Here is an 18,095-nt window from a genome sequence, read left to right on the forward strand (position 1 = left end):
GCAAGACTGGAAAGTCCTAACTTGTGCAGCAGGAGCCACTGGGTTTTGCAGGGGGGTATTGCTCATTTGTCCTGGTCTGGTTTATCCCCACAGAGGTCATCTTTAAGCGTCCTTTCTCCTCTAACAGAGCTGGCCTGGCGGTGCTGCAGCACCTAGCTTTGCAGAAGAAAGGATCTGAAAAAAGGCTGGAGTTGCAGCAGAGCGTCGTGAAATGCCGGACAATGTGGCGAAAGACACGGGCCCTGGATGGGGCAGGGCTGCCTTCCACGTAGGCCATGACAGGGCTTTGTGCTCAGACGAGCGCTTGACATACTCAACGCACTGTCTGATCCGAGCCGTCGGCCCGTTTCGGAGGGGCAGCTCCGATATTTCTATCGTAACCAGACACCAAAGCCAAGATATACTCCAGCTCATGGTTGCGGATGGAGCTCATTAAAGGAGCTGGAAGAAAACGTGGTGTACGCACGCACGCACACATGGTTTTAAACACTACACCTGGTTTGACGGCCACTTTGGGAACTGGGTGGAAGGAGCTGTCACTGTGATGAGAAGCATCACATCCTTGCTGGAATCATCTCTTACAGCCGTTGTGGAAACGACCTCTGCCGCACATGCACACTCGCGTGCACACCCACCCACCTTTGGAAATGGGTTTTCTCTCAGCGCTATCCAGATTCAGGAACTTCCTCTCCCTGTCTGACTCCTCATTCTTCAAGCGGTCCAGAATATCCTCCAATGTCTTGACGATGTCAGCAAACGAAGGACGTAACTTTGGGTCCATCTGTGAACATACAAAGCGCCCCAAGAAGTCAAGGGGGCTCCTCCACACTGTCTCACATGCAGCCAGAAGGACGGCTAGAGGGATATAAAGGGGTTCGGGGCAACTGAGATCATAGGGGCAGTGTTTCACCAGGTGGAACTGAAACAGATGCTCAGTGCTTGAATGGCGATGAGCAATGGAAGGGCTGAGAATTTAAACAAAGCAGCGAAGAACAATCGTTTGGTAGTTGGTCGGGTCGGAAGGGACCTGAGGAGATCATCTAGTCCGAACCCCTGCCATGGCAGGAAAGAGTACTGGGGTCAAATGACCCCGGTGAGGTGTTCATTCAGCCTCCTCTTAAAGACCCCCAGGGTCGGAGCCAGCACCACTTCTCTGGGAAGTTGGTTCCAGATCCTAGCCGCCCTGACTGAAGTATCACCTGCTGATGTCTAGCCTGAACCTACTCTTGGTCAACTTGTGGCTGTTATTCCTTGTTACTTCCAGTAGTGCTCAGGGGAACAAGGTCTCTCCCATTCCCTGCTGGTCCCCCCAGTAAGTTTATAGACAGCCACCAGGTCCCCTCTCAGCCTTCTCTTGTGAAGGCTGAACAGGTTCAGGTCCCGTCGTCTCTCAGTGTAGGGTCTGCCCTGCTGTCCCGGATCATGCGAGTGGCCTCCTCTGGACCCTCTCCATGCTGTCCACATCCCTCCTGAAGTGCGGGGCCCAGAACTGGACGCAGGACTCCAGCTGCGGCCTGACCAGTGTTGCACAGAGGGGAAGGATCTCCTCCTTGGACCTGCTCGAGATGCATCTGTGGATGCACGACAAGGTGCGGTTGGCCTTCCTGACCGCGTCCCCGCACTGTCGGCCCATGTTCATTTTGGAATCACTAATGACTCCCAGATCCTTTTCTGCCTCTGCACTGACGAGAAGGGAGTTCCCCAGCCTGTAGGTCTGCTGCTGGCTCTTCCTCCCCAGGTGCAGCACCTTGCACTTGTCAGTGTTGAACCCCATCCTATTCTCATCCGCCCACCCCTGTAACCTGTCTAGGTCTGATTGCAGTCTATTCCTCCCTTCTAGCGTGCCCACTTCCCCACATCTTAGTGTCATCTGCAAACTTGAACAGTGTGCTTTCCACCCCCTTGTCCAAGTCACTGATGAAGATGTTGAACAGTGCAGCCCCAAGGACCAAGCCCTGGGGGACCCCACTGCCCACAGCCCTCCAGGTCAAAAATGACCCGTCCACCACCACTCCCTGGGTGCGGTCTTCTAGTCAATTTTCGACCCATCTGACCATGTAGGCATCGACACCACAGCCACCTAATTTTTTAATGACAATGGGGTGAGAGACAGTGTCGAAGGCCTTCCTGAAGTCCAGAAAGACTATGTCCACTGCAACACCTGCATCCAAGGATTTTGTGACCTGGTCATAGAAGGCCACCAGGTTGGTCTGGCAGGACCTGCCTCTAATGAACCCGTGTTGGTTGACCCTAAACATCACCTCCCCTGCTGGCCCCTCACAGATGTGCTCCTGGATAATATTCTCAAAGAGCTTCCCCAGGATTGAGGTAAGACTACCTGGCCTATAGTTTCCCAGGTCCTCCTTCCTCCCTTTTTTGAAAATGGAGACCACATTGGCCCTTTTCCAGTCTTCTGGCACATCGCCAGAGCACCACAAGTGCTCGTAAAGCCATGCCAGGGGTCCTGCAATGACCTCTGCCAGTTCCCTCAGCACTCTGGGGTGGAGATCATCTGGACCTGCTGATTTGAACGCATCCAGCCCCACCAGAACTTCCCTAACTCGGTCCTCCCTGACCCTAGGCCTGGCAGGGTCTCTCCTGAGTCTGTCCGGAGCCCCGGTGGGGGATGTCCCCGGTCCCTGCTCAGAAAAATGGAGGCAAAGAATTTGTTAAAGAGGTTAGCTTTATTGTCTGGTGCAATCACCAGATTGCCAAGCATGTCCTGCAGGGGCCCCATATTGCTTGGTCCCTTCTTTTTACTTCCTACACATTTAAAGAAGGACTTCTTGTTTTCCCTGATCCTGGTTGCTAGCCCTAGTTCTGTCTCCACCTTAGCCTTCCTAACAGCCCAGCTACAGTCTTGATTGCTCTAGCTTGTACCAGAGGAAGGCAGCAAGAGGCAGTTTTGAGCAACCTTTGCCTCCACTGCAGCTCCAAATTCTGCTAAAGCATTCAGTCCTACAGCAGAGTGGACTGTCCTGGCCATGCCTCCGATCTGTGGAGCTGCCACTGAAACAGGCCGCTAGGTTGAAGTAGACGGACTGCATCGAGTACGTCAAGGGCTGGATCTCTGGATACATGCACATACATGACTGCATCTATATATACACACACGCATAGGCAATGTGACTTGGACTTGTAAGTAGACTCTTAATCGAGGACTTTGAGGTTTGTGCGTGTTAGTCTCACCTTTAACACTGAATTCAGGGAGTTTTTGAATGCATAAAAGACATGTATTTGAGGTCTGATGGTTCTCTGGGATACCTTAATGCACGTTCCCTTGCAGCAGAAAACCTGCGTGTCTGCATATTTATGGTGCAGATGGCTAGGCAGAGCCATGCAGTTCACAGGCTGTCCAACAGCTTATTAAACAAAGAAAATACAAAGGGACTGGCCCAGCCACGGTACAGACTGAGGCCCAAATCGCTGTCTAGTGAAGCACAAACAGGCACTAGAAGGGGTAGGAGACCACCTTCTCCCGGTTCCTTTTCATCCCATGTGTGCTGAGCGAATGAGTGATCCAGGCTGGGCCCGGGGAGGAATTCTGTCAATGGTTAAGTCAATGCAACAGTCGCTCCTGTTTGTTCACTGGTGCCGTGCTTGGGACCAGCTGCCCTCAGGAAAGACGAAGAATCATAGAAAATAAGGGTTGGAAGGGACCTCAGGAGGTCTCTAGTTCAACTGCCTGCTCCAAGCCAGGACCATCCCCACCGTGCTTATTAACCTGAGAAGTGACAACTCTCCCTCTGTTAAGAAAGCTGGTTCTTAGGGGAGACGGTGAAATAAATGCAGCTAGTCATTTTGCTTCTCAGACCGTCTCCCCGGTACTAGGAAACTATTCTGAATCCTGTCTTTAGAAGCACTGTGGTCTGAGCTGGGGGCTGCAAACTCCCAAAATCTAATTGCTACTCTAAGCAGTGCTTTTAGCACTTGCTGTATAGAACATGTCATGCAACCAAAGCACTTCAGACATGTTAACTGAGCCAGGCACAGAATCAGGTGCTCCCAACTTCCTTCATCCACAAAACTCTGGGACACACTCTTTGGCTCTGCACTTGCTTGCTTACAGCCTGGGATGAGGTCTTTTTGGACCATGTTTTCAGAAGTGCGCTCTAATGTTGGGTAACAACCTGATGCCCCCAGAAGCTGAGTGGAGACGCTGAGCACTCCTGACTCGCACCGAATCCACTGGGAGCTGCAGGGGCCTGATATTTCCAGAGGGACCGAGCCTAGCGATAGTGAACTGGGCTGTCAAAAATCAGGTCACTGTTGAAAGCCGCAGCCTTCCCGTCTGTGTGCTGGTTCCTCGAGCTGTAACGGCAGCATCGTAGAGCCCAGCTGCCTCTAAGGTGCGAAAGGGTCAGTAAATCCCTTCAATGCTTTGACAGTGCAAAGTACTACCTATCTCACGGCTTTTAATCCAGTGTTACACCCATGGCAGCTGAACTGAAGCTCCACAGCCCTGCTCCCTCCATGGAACACAGCAGCAGGGTTTGGGTTCTACCCTCTCCCCTACGAGGGTTTACGGACACTCTGGGGCAGTTCCCTGTGGGTTTCCTGTTGTCCTTATTACAAGCAGAAGGGCTCAGAGCTCATCCCTGAGCAAACAGCATGTGCTGGCATTGCGCTGGCTGGATTCCAAGGGCTCCGGTAGTCTTGTAAGGTCCAAACAGTATAACCAGAGCATGCTGGACCAGCCTGCAAGAAACCTGGTGGCTCAGTAGGAGGAAGCACAGAGTGAGAAGTGTTTTTCAGCTCACTTTTAAGGAGCCTAGGATAGGAAGGGACCTGGGTCAGCTACACATTATACAATCCCCATCTTACAAGCAGCCCAGAGGAGGAGTCTGCATCAGCCCTTCTGCTCGGAGCAAGATACTCACGTTACAGCAGTTGAAGGCCAGCTGGAGGAAGTCGGGGGGACAGTCTCCCACCATGTGCTGGAAGGCATCATAGTCCAATCCAAAATTCTGCAAAGAAGAGGACACTGTGGCTGAGAGCTTGAGCCCAGTTTATATCCTCCTCTCTGCTTAGCCCACACCATCTTTCTTTCACAGGCTCCTACAGTGGCTGGGAATAGCCCCCTACCCCCACCACCCCTCCTGCTCATCGCCAAGCCAACATCAGGGGGATGCTGAGCTGCATTCCTCATGGGGACGGTTTGACTTCAAAATCATGCTCTTTCCCAAATGGCATCGTAATTCTCTATTACCTTTCAGTGCCAAATTCTCGCATTAGAGTCCAACACATGCGTTTGAGCAAACAGAACTCAAAGCAGGACAGAACTATTTCATTTGCTCTTTGTTTCATGTAGATCTGATTGAATGGTTTAAATTAGCATTAAAAAAAAAATATCTAGGAGCTCCTGTAGTATCCAGTGAAAACTGAAGAGATGCACAACACTGCACTGTGACTCCAGTCTGAACGACTGGCACCGACTAATCAGTGCCTTGTTGCTAGTAGGAAAAGGAAGGCTTTGAAGGAAGGGATGGGGAGAGAAAGGAAATGAACTGAAAAGAAGAAGGGCAAAAGTGAAGAGATACACAAGCAGGGGAGAGGGGAAAAAAAAAACAGTAGTAGAGACGATAACCTTGTCTTAGGACAACCAGGCTAAGAAAACCAGACAGGAAGAACAATAAGAGAGAAAAGTGAACTTTTAAACATACCAAAGTGAATGAAACGAAGTAGGGAAGGAGAGGAAAGGAACCCACAAGAGACGGAGGAAGTCTGGAAGGGGAGACGCATGCAGGCAAAACAGATGGGAGCAGAGACAAGTGCCAAAGGCTGAAAGCTGATCGGGGAAGGTAATGCACCACGTTGGGAAAGTATTAAGTTGCGTCTATGGGTTTTACGTTAAGATCACTGGTTTGGTCTGGTTCCAGCCTGACAATATCTAAAATTAAAACCACCGCTCTTCAGATCTGGCCCCATATTTGACAGCTCTGTAGGCCATTTCATTATAGCAGGTGATTCCTGTTGCTGCTGATGATCACATCAGCCAGAAGAACAGAGCACAGTCTGAAGGCTCCTGCAGATGGGTTAACCACATGCAGGGCTGTTCACGTGGTCCTCAGAGTCGCAGCTTGTATTACTACAATGCTTGGCCCTCACGACTCGCACTGTATAAATAAGTTGCACAGTCAGCCTGATGAAATTTGAAACTTCAAGTTTTCATCCCAGCCAGCTCACAGAAACGGTCTACTTTGCTATGACTGTGCAGGGACTAGTTATAAAATCATCAGATCCCTGAAACTCCCTCCTGCAAGGTCTCCTGTTCTCAGAGAAGGGAGGAGGGAAGGAAGGAAAAACATCTGCATCGCCACAGCTGAAATCCCAAGCCCCTGTAACATGTCTGCACCCAGAGAAGGGGGAGGGAATGTCACAGCTACCTGGAGAAGAGGGACGGGGGTTCCCCCTCGGGGGTGAGGCCTGGCCCAAAGCCCACAGGAGCATTTCCCTGGACTCCCAATGAATTAGATGTAAAGCAGAGCCCAGCTGGGCCCAATAGTCTCTGCAGCTGCCCTGCTCTCTCCAACAAGAGGTGGCGTTCATCTGTCCCATGCGATGCTGGGGTCTGGACTAGATGACCTCAGGAGGTCCCATCCAACCCTACTTTCCTATGCTCCTATGATCCCATGCCAACTCCTCCAGCATGTTTCCAAGGCAGTCTGTCACTGGATGAAGGCTGAGGAAACCTATGTTAAAATATGGCCTGGGTACCATTCTTTGCAAACAGCACTGCCAAAGGATGGGCTCTTCGTTCAAGGCCTCCTTAAATATTTGAGCTAATTCATCACCTCCTTGGCAGCTGTGCTGGAATTATTAACGACCAGCCATCACTCATAAATGCTCCCCACTTAACGCCCACCACCTACCTCTGTGCGAGGGAGATAGTCCGGATCTGCCTGGATCCTGGCTATAACCTCACAGAGAATTATGCCGTAGGAGAACACATCCGCCTAATGAAGGGGAAAAAAAAAAAAAGCACATGGCTCAGTTAGGAACAGTCCGTGTCCTCACCTGCCACCAGGTTTCCCCTGCCGTAAGGGGGTTTCAGAGGCTATCCAGAACCCATTGCTCTGACCCCGACCACTAACAGTAACACAACTCACACTTGCAGCTGAGGAAATACATGCCCACAGCAGAGTGCTCTGGCAGCACTGATGCCAAAAAGAATGACACAATCACAGACAATGAGGGTTGGAAGGGCTCTCAGGAGGTCAAATTTAGTCCAGCCCCCTGCTCCAAGCAGGACCAGCCCCAATGCTTTCACCTGCACACAAACATTTCCTCAAGTCACTGCTGCTCCAGAGCATGAAGGAAAATGAAAGCTCGCTCCAAGCCAAAAGGGGTAAAATCGCAGCCGACATCCCACAGCTGTGAGCAATCACAAATGCAGCCAAACATGACATGACGGCAGATTGGAGCGGTTGGGGAGCAGAATTGAGAAGATAAGCGATCGCTGCCTGCCTAGAATGTTAATGCAGGTAAAAACTCAGTCCATTCTTCCTTTTCCAGGTTAAATACTACTTTGTGAAATGCCCACCCAGGTGTCAGGAACCCAGCCACCTCCACCCACTCCGGCTGCAGCGTCCTGCATGCACCATGCCTACTGATCACCTGTCCTACACACCCTGATGTTCTGCATGTCCCAGATTCTCACTTCACATTTGCCCACGTTATAAAGCTCAAGCAAACAGGGAATCCAGACAACAGAGCAGTAGCAGGGCTCCTCTTCAGACACTGAGTACGAAGGTCTATTTACACGACTGTCAGCTTTTGTGTTCATTAACAAGCAGGGTAATGTGATGGCCTTACAGCTTTGGGTCTCCCAAGGAGAGCAGGAAAAGGTGTGCAGGACATGAGAAGTGGAACGCACACATCTAACGATAACCAGTTTGCCATGGTAATGTCTACATCCAAGAGTACTTGGTGCTGCTGGCAAAAAGGGCAGAGGGTGTGGACTTTACACAGGAAAGCAGCATTCCCAAGACAGAATCTACTAACAGTTGGTTTCCACCAGGATTCTGCGTGTCTATATGCACATGCATGCATGCACGCACATACACGCAGCCTGAAGGCTGCTTTCCAGTCTGCCTTTCTTCGTTCCTTCTCTGCCCTAGCTACATGATGCCATGAGAAAGGAGGCTGGCAACAATTCTTTGGAACAGTTCCTGTCTAGGCAAGTCAGATTTAGAAATTTGGTGGTGAAATGTGGAACCTCTGCTTTTTCAATTCCATATTGCACATGGTCACGCAACCCCCCTCATTCCATCTACGTTTCTATTGCAGAAAAGCTCCCTTCACGTCCAAAAGGCAAGAGGAACCCAACAAATTGTCTACTCATGTTGCACTAAGCTCTGCTAAGCAAAGATGCAGTAAGACAGAAACATCAAACATATGGCCCAGGAGCTGGAGCTGGCCCATAGAGCCACTTTATCTGGCCTGCCAGACTACCAGCATGGCCTGCCGCAGAACCCAGGGCTCTCAGGCCCCGGTGGATATAGCGATCAGCAGCAGGAAGGCAAGCAAGGGCTGACAACCCCGGTCACCCTCCAGCTGCTTTGTCCATCTATACTTCTGCAGCCTTATTTCCCTGGCCACCAAAACCCACTGCACAACCTTTGCTGGAGCTGCCTCCATGCCACAGCACCAACCCTGGCCCCAGGATGGGGCACATGGTGGGGTGAAGCCACTGATGCATGCCCCAGGTTGAAGCCAGAGCTGCCACTGCTGCTGCAACTTCCTCATGCTGCAGTCTGGATCAGATCTGCAAGGAGCTCCACAGTCCAGATCCGGTCCAGGGCACAGGAAAGTCTGACACCCATGCAAGTTAGGGTTTGTCTACATAAGGAGTTATTTGGAAATAGCTCTTCTGGAATCATTTTGTCTCTGAGGAACTCCATGTGTGAACACACTTATACTGAAATAAGAGCATCTTGTTCCAGTTTAGCTTCACCCACTTTATTCATGAATGAAACCGAACTGGAAAAAAGGCAGCTACCTTGACTCTTGACTAAGACAAAGCATGCAAGGAGCTGATCAAGAAGAGCTGCTGCCTTTTGAATTTGCACCCAACCTTAATCTGAATTAAATTTAGAAGCAGTTGTGTTGTTCAATTAGAGGTACAGACAAGCTTCAAAGTCTCTGATAAACCACAAAGTCTGCCTTGGAGAGATGCTTCCAAAGTCAAGCTCTATTAGACATACCCACCTTTTCATTGTAAGGTTCGTCTTTGAGAACTTCAGGTGCCATCCAGAAGGGCGAGCCCACCACTGGCAGCTTCTCACTTTATACATGCAAAGGAAGGGAGAAAAGAGAGGAAGGAAGCTGTTCATGACACACTCTTGGCCTGGCATTTAGGATCAGAACTGGCAGGGCCCTCACCCAGTCCAGTTCAGTGTCTCAGACAGACATTTGTCTGACCTGTTCTTATAAACCTCCAGTGACAGAAATCCCACAACACCCCCAAGACACCTGTTTCACTGCATCACTACTTTCCCAGATAGGAAAATTGGTCCTAATATTAAACCTGAGGCTACATTTTTGCAAATTAGGCTGATTTCCTCTTACCCAGAGGATAAAAAGAACAATTGATTCCCTCTTTCCTTGTAACCACCATGTATGTGCTGCAGTTTGAGAGAAGAATGAACCAATATTGAGAGACAAGTCCATTTTCATACACATTTTCCTTGTGGTCAGGAAGTGAATGAAGCACCGACTTTTTTTTTTTTTTTTTTTTTAAATCAGCACGGCACTTTCCAAGCCTCAACAGCAGCTTTCAGCAGGAGGAAGACCGTGCTGGCTGTTTGCATGCCATTCACACTGACTTCTGCTTTCTGTGCCCAGCAGGTGATGGGCAGTCCAAGGGCCAGGTAGGGAATAAAGTAGTGGACTTCTGCTAACTTACGTTATTTCTGTTTCTCTAAGTGCTGCTCTAAGAGCAGTAGCCTCTTTCACTAGGAGACCTTGAACCCCAGTCTCCAAGCTATAGGCAGAGCAGTCTCCCTGCCCTAGACTCAGGTTCATGAAGGTCTTTATTCCTATCTGGATTCTCCTGGAGGAAAGGGACCTTTTCCTTGATTTGCTGCATGTTTTGGAGGCTTTGCTGTAGGCAGTTCTGATAGGAACTCATCCTGGGAAGTCGAATCTCTGGCACTGTGACGAGGCCTCTCAAAATTCAGAAATTCCCTTTATTAGTGAGAAACAAGGACGTTTAGACTGAGGTCCGTGTGTTAAATGTAAAAAGAAAATCGTTGACGGGTGACTGATAAATAGTTTCTTTAAAATAAAGCCAAAAAGAACTGAGTTCTAGTGTGAATCCCTTAAGTGAGGAAAGAGAGGGAAGCAGTCAGGACACAGCTGATTGTCAGTTTGGTCTGTATAACCTACAATACTGCCATGCAGCTGGAGCCTGCAGCCTCTGTTACCAGCGTGCCACGTACAGCACCAGTTCACGCTTATCCCAAGCCTGACCACAAAGAGCCACCTCTGAAAGCCAGGCATCTTCATTGGGAAGCAGGCTCTATATGCCATGGCAGTGTCCCTTTGTTTCTCTGGCATCCTAGTCCAAGCTGGAAATTATGTGGCCGGACCTATTTAAATTTGAAAACTGAGACTGGACTGAAATAAATACGAATGGTGTAATCATTATGGACACATCGCATTATTTTGACACTTGTGCCCAGTTTCAAGCTGTCTCTACAGTCCCAGTTTTCTGTGGGTCTCAGAAAAGGGCACTGACAATGCCCAAGTCCACCTGGGGTTTGGCATGGGGAAGATGGATGTTTTGATGCCTTCATCAAGGCTGGCAGGAGGTTTCGGTACCTGAGGCAGAATTGGAAAAATAAAATGCGTTTGACTTTCCTGCCAAATGTATCGCTAGCGGCAGGAGTTAACAGCACTGACGTTTACACGGGCGCTGTGTGTTTCTGCATCAATGCCCCACTTAGATGAATGGGACCCACTACACCTCCCTGAACTACTCTTTTACATCTAAAGCAGTAGTTTTCAACCTTTTTAGACTCAAGGCGCCCTTTGATAGTCTCAAGATGCCCTTTGGAAAAATGCCAGCTCATTGTTTTCACTTCTTTGACTACCAAAAAATACTAGAGCAATTAGTCTGCTGCAAAGAACTCAGAAAGGTTGCAACAGGTCTGGATGCTTGTAACCCTATGAATTCTTGTTTGCAAACTCTGGGTTTATTTGTGAATCATGCTTGCAGTGTGTGGCTAACAGTGTGTGGCACCCCTGAAAGGATCCCAGGCACCTTAAGGTGCTATGGCATCCCGAGTGAGAATCACTGGTCTAAAGTCAGACAACGCTCTAAGGTGGGCTCGTGTTATGTCCGCAAGGAAGACAGCTGAAAGGCTAAAAGCATTAAATGAAATCTTTGATTGAGGCTTCATTTTGTGGCAACACCCACAAACACAGAGGAGGCTGCCTAAAGAGAAGGGGTAACAGCACTATTTCCTTGGTCTCCCTACTGGAGGGCTAATATGATGATGGCTAGAGAGATGGTCACCTGCTCACCCCTCAAATGGACCGTGGGTAGCATCTTAGTCCCCAGCAGCCCGAACAGTCCCCAGATGGCAATGCTGTCTGGTTGCAACCATGGATCTCAGCAGCTTGCCAGAAGCCCGTGAAAATAAGAAGCAGCTAATTAAATACATCTGGAATCACTGGCGAGGGCATTGATTATGGATCTTCCCAATTCAGAATGATGGATAGTTCTGTACAGAAAAGACCCAAACACCTGCTCTGGAAATCCACTGAAATGCTTGGGCAAGCCCTCTAATCACTGAAGCATTTTAAAGGATAAGTGCCACCATCAAAGTCTATCACTGTGCACTATAATTAGCCTTTGGAGCGTTTTGCCCATCTCCATTCAGCTCACAGCTCTTGCCTCAAATCAGAGGTTGTTCTCTGCGAGTCGCATCAAAGCCTAATAATGACCCTCCGGCATTCAGCTTCACAGATCACAGCCCTCCTCTGGCGTGGAACCGTGCCACACTCACTCTCCTCATCTTGAGTAACAACCAAAGACCATACATACCTGCAATCAGGGATTTTCTCTGCTAAACCAAAGTCCCCTACGATAGCCGAGTATCCATTATCGTCATGCTTTATTAAGCAGTTCTGAAAATGGAAAGAAAAGGGGAAAAATTGAAGACAGTCTGGGTTAAAAATCCCCCAACCAATCCATATATATATATATATATATTTTTTTTTTTAATTGCAACAAGATGATTAGAGTTGGTTTGGAAGACAGGAGACCCACTTGAGCCAAGCTACGCATACGTCAGTCAAACCTAGAGGTGCTGAAAAAAAGCCATACAGTTACACATTTAAAAAAACTTGCTGAGACAGCAGATTACCAGAGATGGCAAGTACCCAGCTCTTAGCAAGAACTAGAGTGGTTTAACCCCATCCTGTTGGTCTGAAATAAACCCTGAACAACCCTCAGAGTTTGCTTGGACTAAGCCAGAACACCCCAACCTGTCTAATGTTATCTGAGAGGAGAGGGATCTTTAACATACTTTTGTCCTATGGTTTTCCAAAAAATAACTGTTTTTAAAACCATACTGTAAGGGCACTTCCTTATGAACAGCTTCCAGTAGGAAACGGAAGTCCTAACAGGCTGTTAAGTCCCAAATTAAGTCACAGTCATGACCCACAGCACAGCATAAAGCATCACTTGAAAGGTGCAGATACAAGGAAGAAAAAAAGCCATTAAAAATGTAGCCTTTTCCTTTCTAACCCATCCTCCCTCTCATTTAATGAAACATTTAGGCAGAAGCTGAGCCTGCTCCAGTCCTGAAGCCTCCCAGCACAGGGAGAAGCAGGATGGGAGGATCAGTGCAATCTCTTCCTCCTCCTCCTTCTTCCCAAAAGTCTTACTGGGTTTTACTCCATCCACCCACCCCAGAAGAATGCATCCCACGGCTGCATTTCTTGCTGCCCACACAAAGATGCGACACAGCGATAGGCAGCCCTCTGCAGACTTCCCCAGACTGGTACCTTGCGATAACAGCTAGGAGCAGGAAACTTGCTGTGCTGACTTCACTGTGCGCAAAACCCCTCGCCCCCACCACTCCCCACCCCTGTGTTTGTCCGGAAAAAGCATCTGCTCAAAAGAATGCTTCCCTTGTCTGGAAGATCAAATGCAGATCACAATCCATTATATACAGAGATTACACTAGCCCCGTCTGCAAAGTAAATGTCTTTTTCCTCCTCTTGATTAAAAGGTTAAATAGGCCAGTCTCATATAAAGAAAATCCGGCAGGCTGCCTTAGATTCCTAAGTGCAAAGGCCTATTTGTTTAACATGACTCAACTATAATAAATAGTTGGCTTTGGGATTCCTACATTTATACTTGGTTAAGTGAACCGCACAGGCCCAAAGTGCAATGAAGCTGCTCAATTATGGGCTTTGTTATCTCTTATCAAAGAGCACATTCATCTCACTTGCCTGCGATTGAACATGTGTTCGTTATAAAATGCATCTGAGTCCTAGACAGCTAGAACATTTCTCAAGCCCTACTGTGACGGCTGGAATGGAGGCGTCGTTGCATCATATTCAGTACCGAACCAAGCAGAGAAGGACAATAGTAATGTCACAAGCACCATATGACAGGTTGGTGGGGTGAAAGGTTGGACTTTTAAACTACTCAGGTCAAATTTACAATGGAAAGTCAGGTGACAAGTCATGTTGAAACTGCTGCCTGGCAGGTTTTATACACCCCGTCCATTAGTCACACAACAAGAGCTGGATTGGAGCTGGGTTTGCTTCTCCCTGTTCAAACCCACTGTTTACTTTCTGCATCTGGCTCAGGTCAGACAGAGAGAAATCGGCCGATTCCCTTCACCCTCGGCTCTCCTGCACTGGCATGCTGCTTCAGCGAGCAGTTTGCAAAGACTGCAGAACTCAGAAATGCTCGTGCTGGAACTGGAAGTACATGGGGACATTTCTACCACCCTGATGCTCCACAAACATGTGTGTCTTCTTGAAGAGCAACCTCCAACTTGCATCAACCTGACATCAGGGACCCCTTTATCACTCAGTGCCACGGTTGCAGCCTCTGCTCGCACCTGTAAAACCAACTCTTAACCTAAAGCGGGAGCGTCAAATGTACAGCCTGCAGGATGCACGTATGGAGCCGTGCTGTCTGGCCCAGGGGTCCAGAGGAGCCAAGAATTTGGGGGTGAGCAGAGGCAGGGCCTGCTGCCAAAATTCAGGGTTTGGAGCCTTGTTGGGGATGTGTTGTCAGCAGGGGGCAAGTGATCTGTCACTGCCGTGTGCAGACCCAGCCCACAAGAAGCCCTGCAGACCAGATCCGGCCTCTGAGAAGCACCGAGGTTGACGCCCCTGGTCTAACGGGGTCCCTTAATAAAGGCGAGTCATGTTTTTAATCAACCTTCATGCCCACGTCCTGCACTCAGCTACTGCCAAGCCCAAATCCAAATGCCCGATTCACAGCACACAGCCTGGCTCCCCGGAGATGTTTGCTGGCGGCTGCGAACTCGCTGCTCTGCAGATGGCTCTGCAGCACTCGCAGATTGGCTCCAGGGTCTGTTTTGGAGTGGGTCTTTGGAAGGAAGGAAGCAAAGCAGTTACTACACCCCGCTGGCTGAGTATCCTCCCATCCCCATGTCTGATGTTACTGCCAGCGAGCCGGCGCACGGTGCCAGAACTCAGGACAGGCGAGGGGAGAGCGTGCTTGCGGCCTCCCTTTAGGTAAGGCACTAGTTATTAGCCGTGCAGCCCTGCTGGGTTTCACAGATGGGGTTAAGGTGGCATCTGCTTTCTGAACATCCTGGTCTCTGTTGCTGTGAGTCCGAGGTCTTACGTGGGGAAGTTCTACCTACAGCTTTCCTTTAATAGCTAAACCACTGCAAACCCCTTCGCAGGTGCACTTATTCCAGTACAAGTGGCCTTAGCTTGAGGTCGATTGGCCACAGGTGAAACAAGCCCTCCGTTGGTTACAAAGAGGTGTACTTATATTAAAGAAAATGATCAAGTTCGAACAGGTGCAAGGTTACCGACAAGTTCCAAGTCTCCAACCACCACGTGGACCACGGCAGGGTCACTGCGAGTTCTCCACTGCTTTCACAGAAGCCAGATTCTCCACCTGCAACCTGTTGAGACGGTTTGGAGCCAAAGAGCCAGTGCCTGAAAAAGCAGACCTGTGCCTCGCTCCGTGCTTGCAACCACACCCCAAACAGTGCATGAAGAAACATTCCCTGCACCACTACATCCACCTTCACCTTCCCAGAGCCATATAATCACGTGGCAATTCAGAGTCTGCATAAAGCATGCCTGGATTTAACATGTAATACTGGAAGAGGCTACTGTGAGGGCCTCCCATAAGTAGGAGTGATGGGACTCACATGCACCCTAATGAAGGCAGATTCTGTGCCCGCACACCCTACCCCCAAATTAAGTGTAGGATAACTACAAAACTGGGTTCTAAAACAGGGTGGGAGTGGGGGGAAAAAGCAACTGCTTTGGTGCAAAGAACTTTTTCTAGCTGAACCGATTCAGAAATGGAAAGGGTGACAGCAGGGCCAGCCAGGGAAATGAAGAGCCTAGCTGCCCTACAACAGGTTATCAAAAAAACCCCTTCCCTCCTCCTCCCGGACCCTGGGTAGCAGCTGCAGCGCACTGAAACGCGATGCATTCCCAGGCTCTCTCACTGGACATCCCCACCAAGATCTAGATGCCTTGTTTCTCCGGGAGGTTTTACACAGCCCAGCAACACCATGTTTGACTTGTTTTCCTTTTTAAATGGGGGAGACACCAGATACTTGCTCTGATGAAAGGGAGGTGCTCTGTGCATGAGCCCGCAAGGGTTAACCAAGCTGTTTATGCAGAGACAGATGTGAGCACGCATAAAGCCCCCTTTGTGCATTCGGGGAGCTCCACATCTGCTCCGCATGGCCCGACCCAGCTCGGGCGAGAGCAGCGGTCTCCTCTCCGGTCGACGTAAACAAAGATGGAAATAGACTCACAAATTTGGGAGTTAAAAATAAGCCAGGCAGGCGAAGCGCCCGCTGCATTTTGTTCTTCAATCTGACACTGAGCATGAATTCCTTTGAGAGGGGTTTTATTCCAGTTCGTATCCATATCTTCATTAAAGTTCTTGCCGTGTCACCCGCAGGCCTCTGGCGACTGCTCCTTAGTCCAACAACCTGCGCATCAACTGGAAGGCATCAGCTGGCTTCATCCTGCCGGGAACAGCGCAGACAAGGAGGCGACCAACAGCAATGCTGCAGTCCCAGACGACTCAATCACCACAACACCACATTTCCTCAGCGACACAGTCCCGGTTTGCATTTCAATGCTTTTCAACCGACTCTGCTACAACTAGAAATAGTCGCAGGGTTTCTAAAGTAAGCAAACAGCACATCGCATGAAAAGACTGCAGTGAGCCCACAGCTTGTGTAGGTGAAGCTGGCAGCACCACCTATCATTAGGCTGGCCTAACGCTTCCTATTCTAAGCCCGTTTCCAGTTGCTTACGATTTGGTTGGGCGGTTTGGACTGCAGCTCTCTCAGCTCGTGACCGATTCAGGCCGACGTCGGCCCCAGTAGTGAAACCCTCTTTCCCAACCAAGCTAGGACATGGCATACTCTGCCCCTGTTAAGTACTGACAATTTTTTTCTCCGAGAAACGGTTGCCCTCTGGCTTTGGAGGGACCTGAAGCTTGGCAGGAGGCGTCCTACCCTTCATGGACGACGGCCAACACCTGCATGAAAATCCACCCGACTGGGTCAAGTTACAAACCTCTGGAATAATGATAGTTTGCACATTCTCCGTAGGGACTAGCTAGAGCTGGCAGCTGAGCATCTTGGACGCTGCGTCTACAAGGGGCACGTGCCAGCCTGGGGCCGGGCAGGACTTTCCATGCAATGGTGGCTCTGGGCTGTAACAGCGGCATTGCTAGGCAGTTAAGAGTCTCTGCCCCGTGTTGACGATGACCACTCCCGGACGGGGCCCAGGCAGTATGGAGGACAAGCTGCTGAGTTGAATGCAGAGGAGGCAAGGACTGGACCAGCCAGTGGAGAGGAAGCATATCGAGACAGGGTGCCTTAGGGGTCTGGAAAACAACCCTGGGCAAGCTGGAAACCAAGACAGGCAGCAGTTGGGGAAACTGGGAACCAGTAAGGTGAGGGAGTAAAAAGACAGAGCTGAGATGTTGGCAAAGAACTGGGAAAAGGAGCCGAGGGTGGCAGGGCTGACAGGCTGGCGGAGTAGCTTGGGAGGGGAGTGAGTGGAGGTTAAAGGGGGAGAGACACAGACAGGATGAGGACCTGAGGAAGGCAGGTATGGGATCTCCATTTGGGCAAAGAGACTGGGGACATGGAGCTGGTGCCTAGGAGCTAGGAATCACTAGACAAGGAAAAGCTTTGGGCCTAGGAGAGGTCCAAGGACTGAATAGACAAGAAGGAGCTGGAATAAGAGGCTGGGATGGGGAAGACACAGGACAGAAGGGGTCAAGCTTGGGAAGTGGACAGAAGGCCTCAAGATCCCCATACCCATTCTTCCTCTGCTGTCAAACAACTGGTGAAATCTGGCTCTCACCTTCCAGTCATGCTAGCCCACGGAAGTGACAACCTGCTACTGCTGTTACTCCCCCAGCTCAAGCAGCAGAGGATCTCAGCATCCCCAACCTGCTAGAAGATGGCATCAGGATGATGCCAGGCAATGTTTCTAGCTTGCTTTCTGGTTTGGTTAGGCTAGGACGTTGCACAAAACCACCTGTAATTAAGGGGGGGAAAATAAGGTTGTGAATTCAAGCATTCAAGTTAAGAAAGCAAAAGTTTCCCCATCAAACCTGAATTCAGTTCTCTTGGGTGCATTCATTACAGTTAAAGGACTTTAATCATCTGATTATATAGTACATTTTTCCACACAACTACCCTTGTCCAGAGCCCAGGAGGGACCTGCTCTGGGATGAATCAGGGCAGTGTGTGAAGAAGACTGTACGGCTGAAGGCAGGACCCCCTGGTTCACTTGTTGCAGAAGCTGGAAGATGCAAGTGTGACCTGGGGTGGCCCAAAGACCAGGAATGGCCACGTGGCACAGACACCTGAATG

General features: G+C 49.7%; 1 protein-coding gene across 3 annotated transcripts in view; it reads right to left on the bottom strand.

Moving 5' to 3' along the window:
* Positions 1-18,095, bottom strand: part of TESK2 (testis associated actin remodelling kinase 2) — a 103,640-nt gene that overhangs the window by 5,910 nt on the left and 79,635 nt on the right. For all 3 annotated transcript variants that reach the window (XM_014610026.3, XM_019489588.2, XM_019489596.2), the window contains exons 6-10: positions 12,053-12,135; positions 9,211-9,286; positions 6,873-6,956; positions 4,881-4,967; positions 640-781 (exon numbers count right to left, since the gene is read on the bottom strand). In XM_014610026.3, the coding sequence (XP_014465512.2) occupies positions 640-781; positions 4,881-4,967; positions 6,873-6,956; positions 9,211-9,286; positions 12,053-12,135 (472 nt within the window). The remainder of the gene's footprint in view (positions 1-639; positions 782-4,880; positions 4,968-6,872; positions 6,957-9,210; positions 9,287-12,052; positions 12,136-18,095) is intronic.

The sequence above is a fragment of the Alligator mississippiensis genome, chromosome 5 (assembly GCF_030867095.1).
Source record: "Alligator mississippiensis isolate rAllMis1 chromosome 5, rAllMis1, whole genome shotgun sequence".
Taxonomy (NCBI): Eukaryota; Metazoa; Chordata; order Crocodylia; family Alligatoridae; genus Alligator; species Alligator mississippiensis.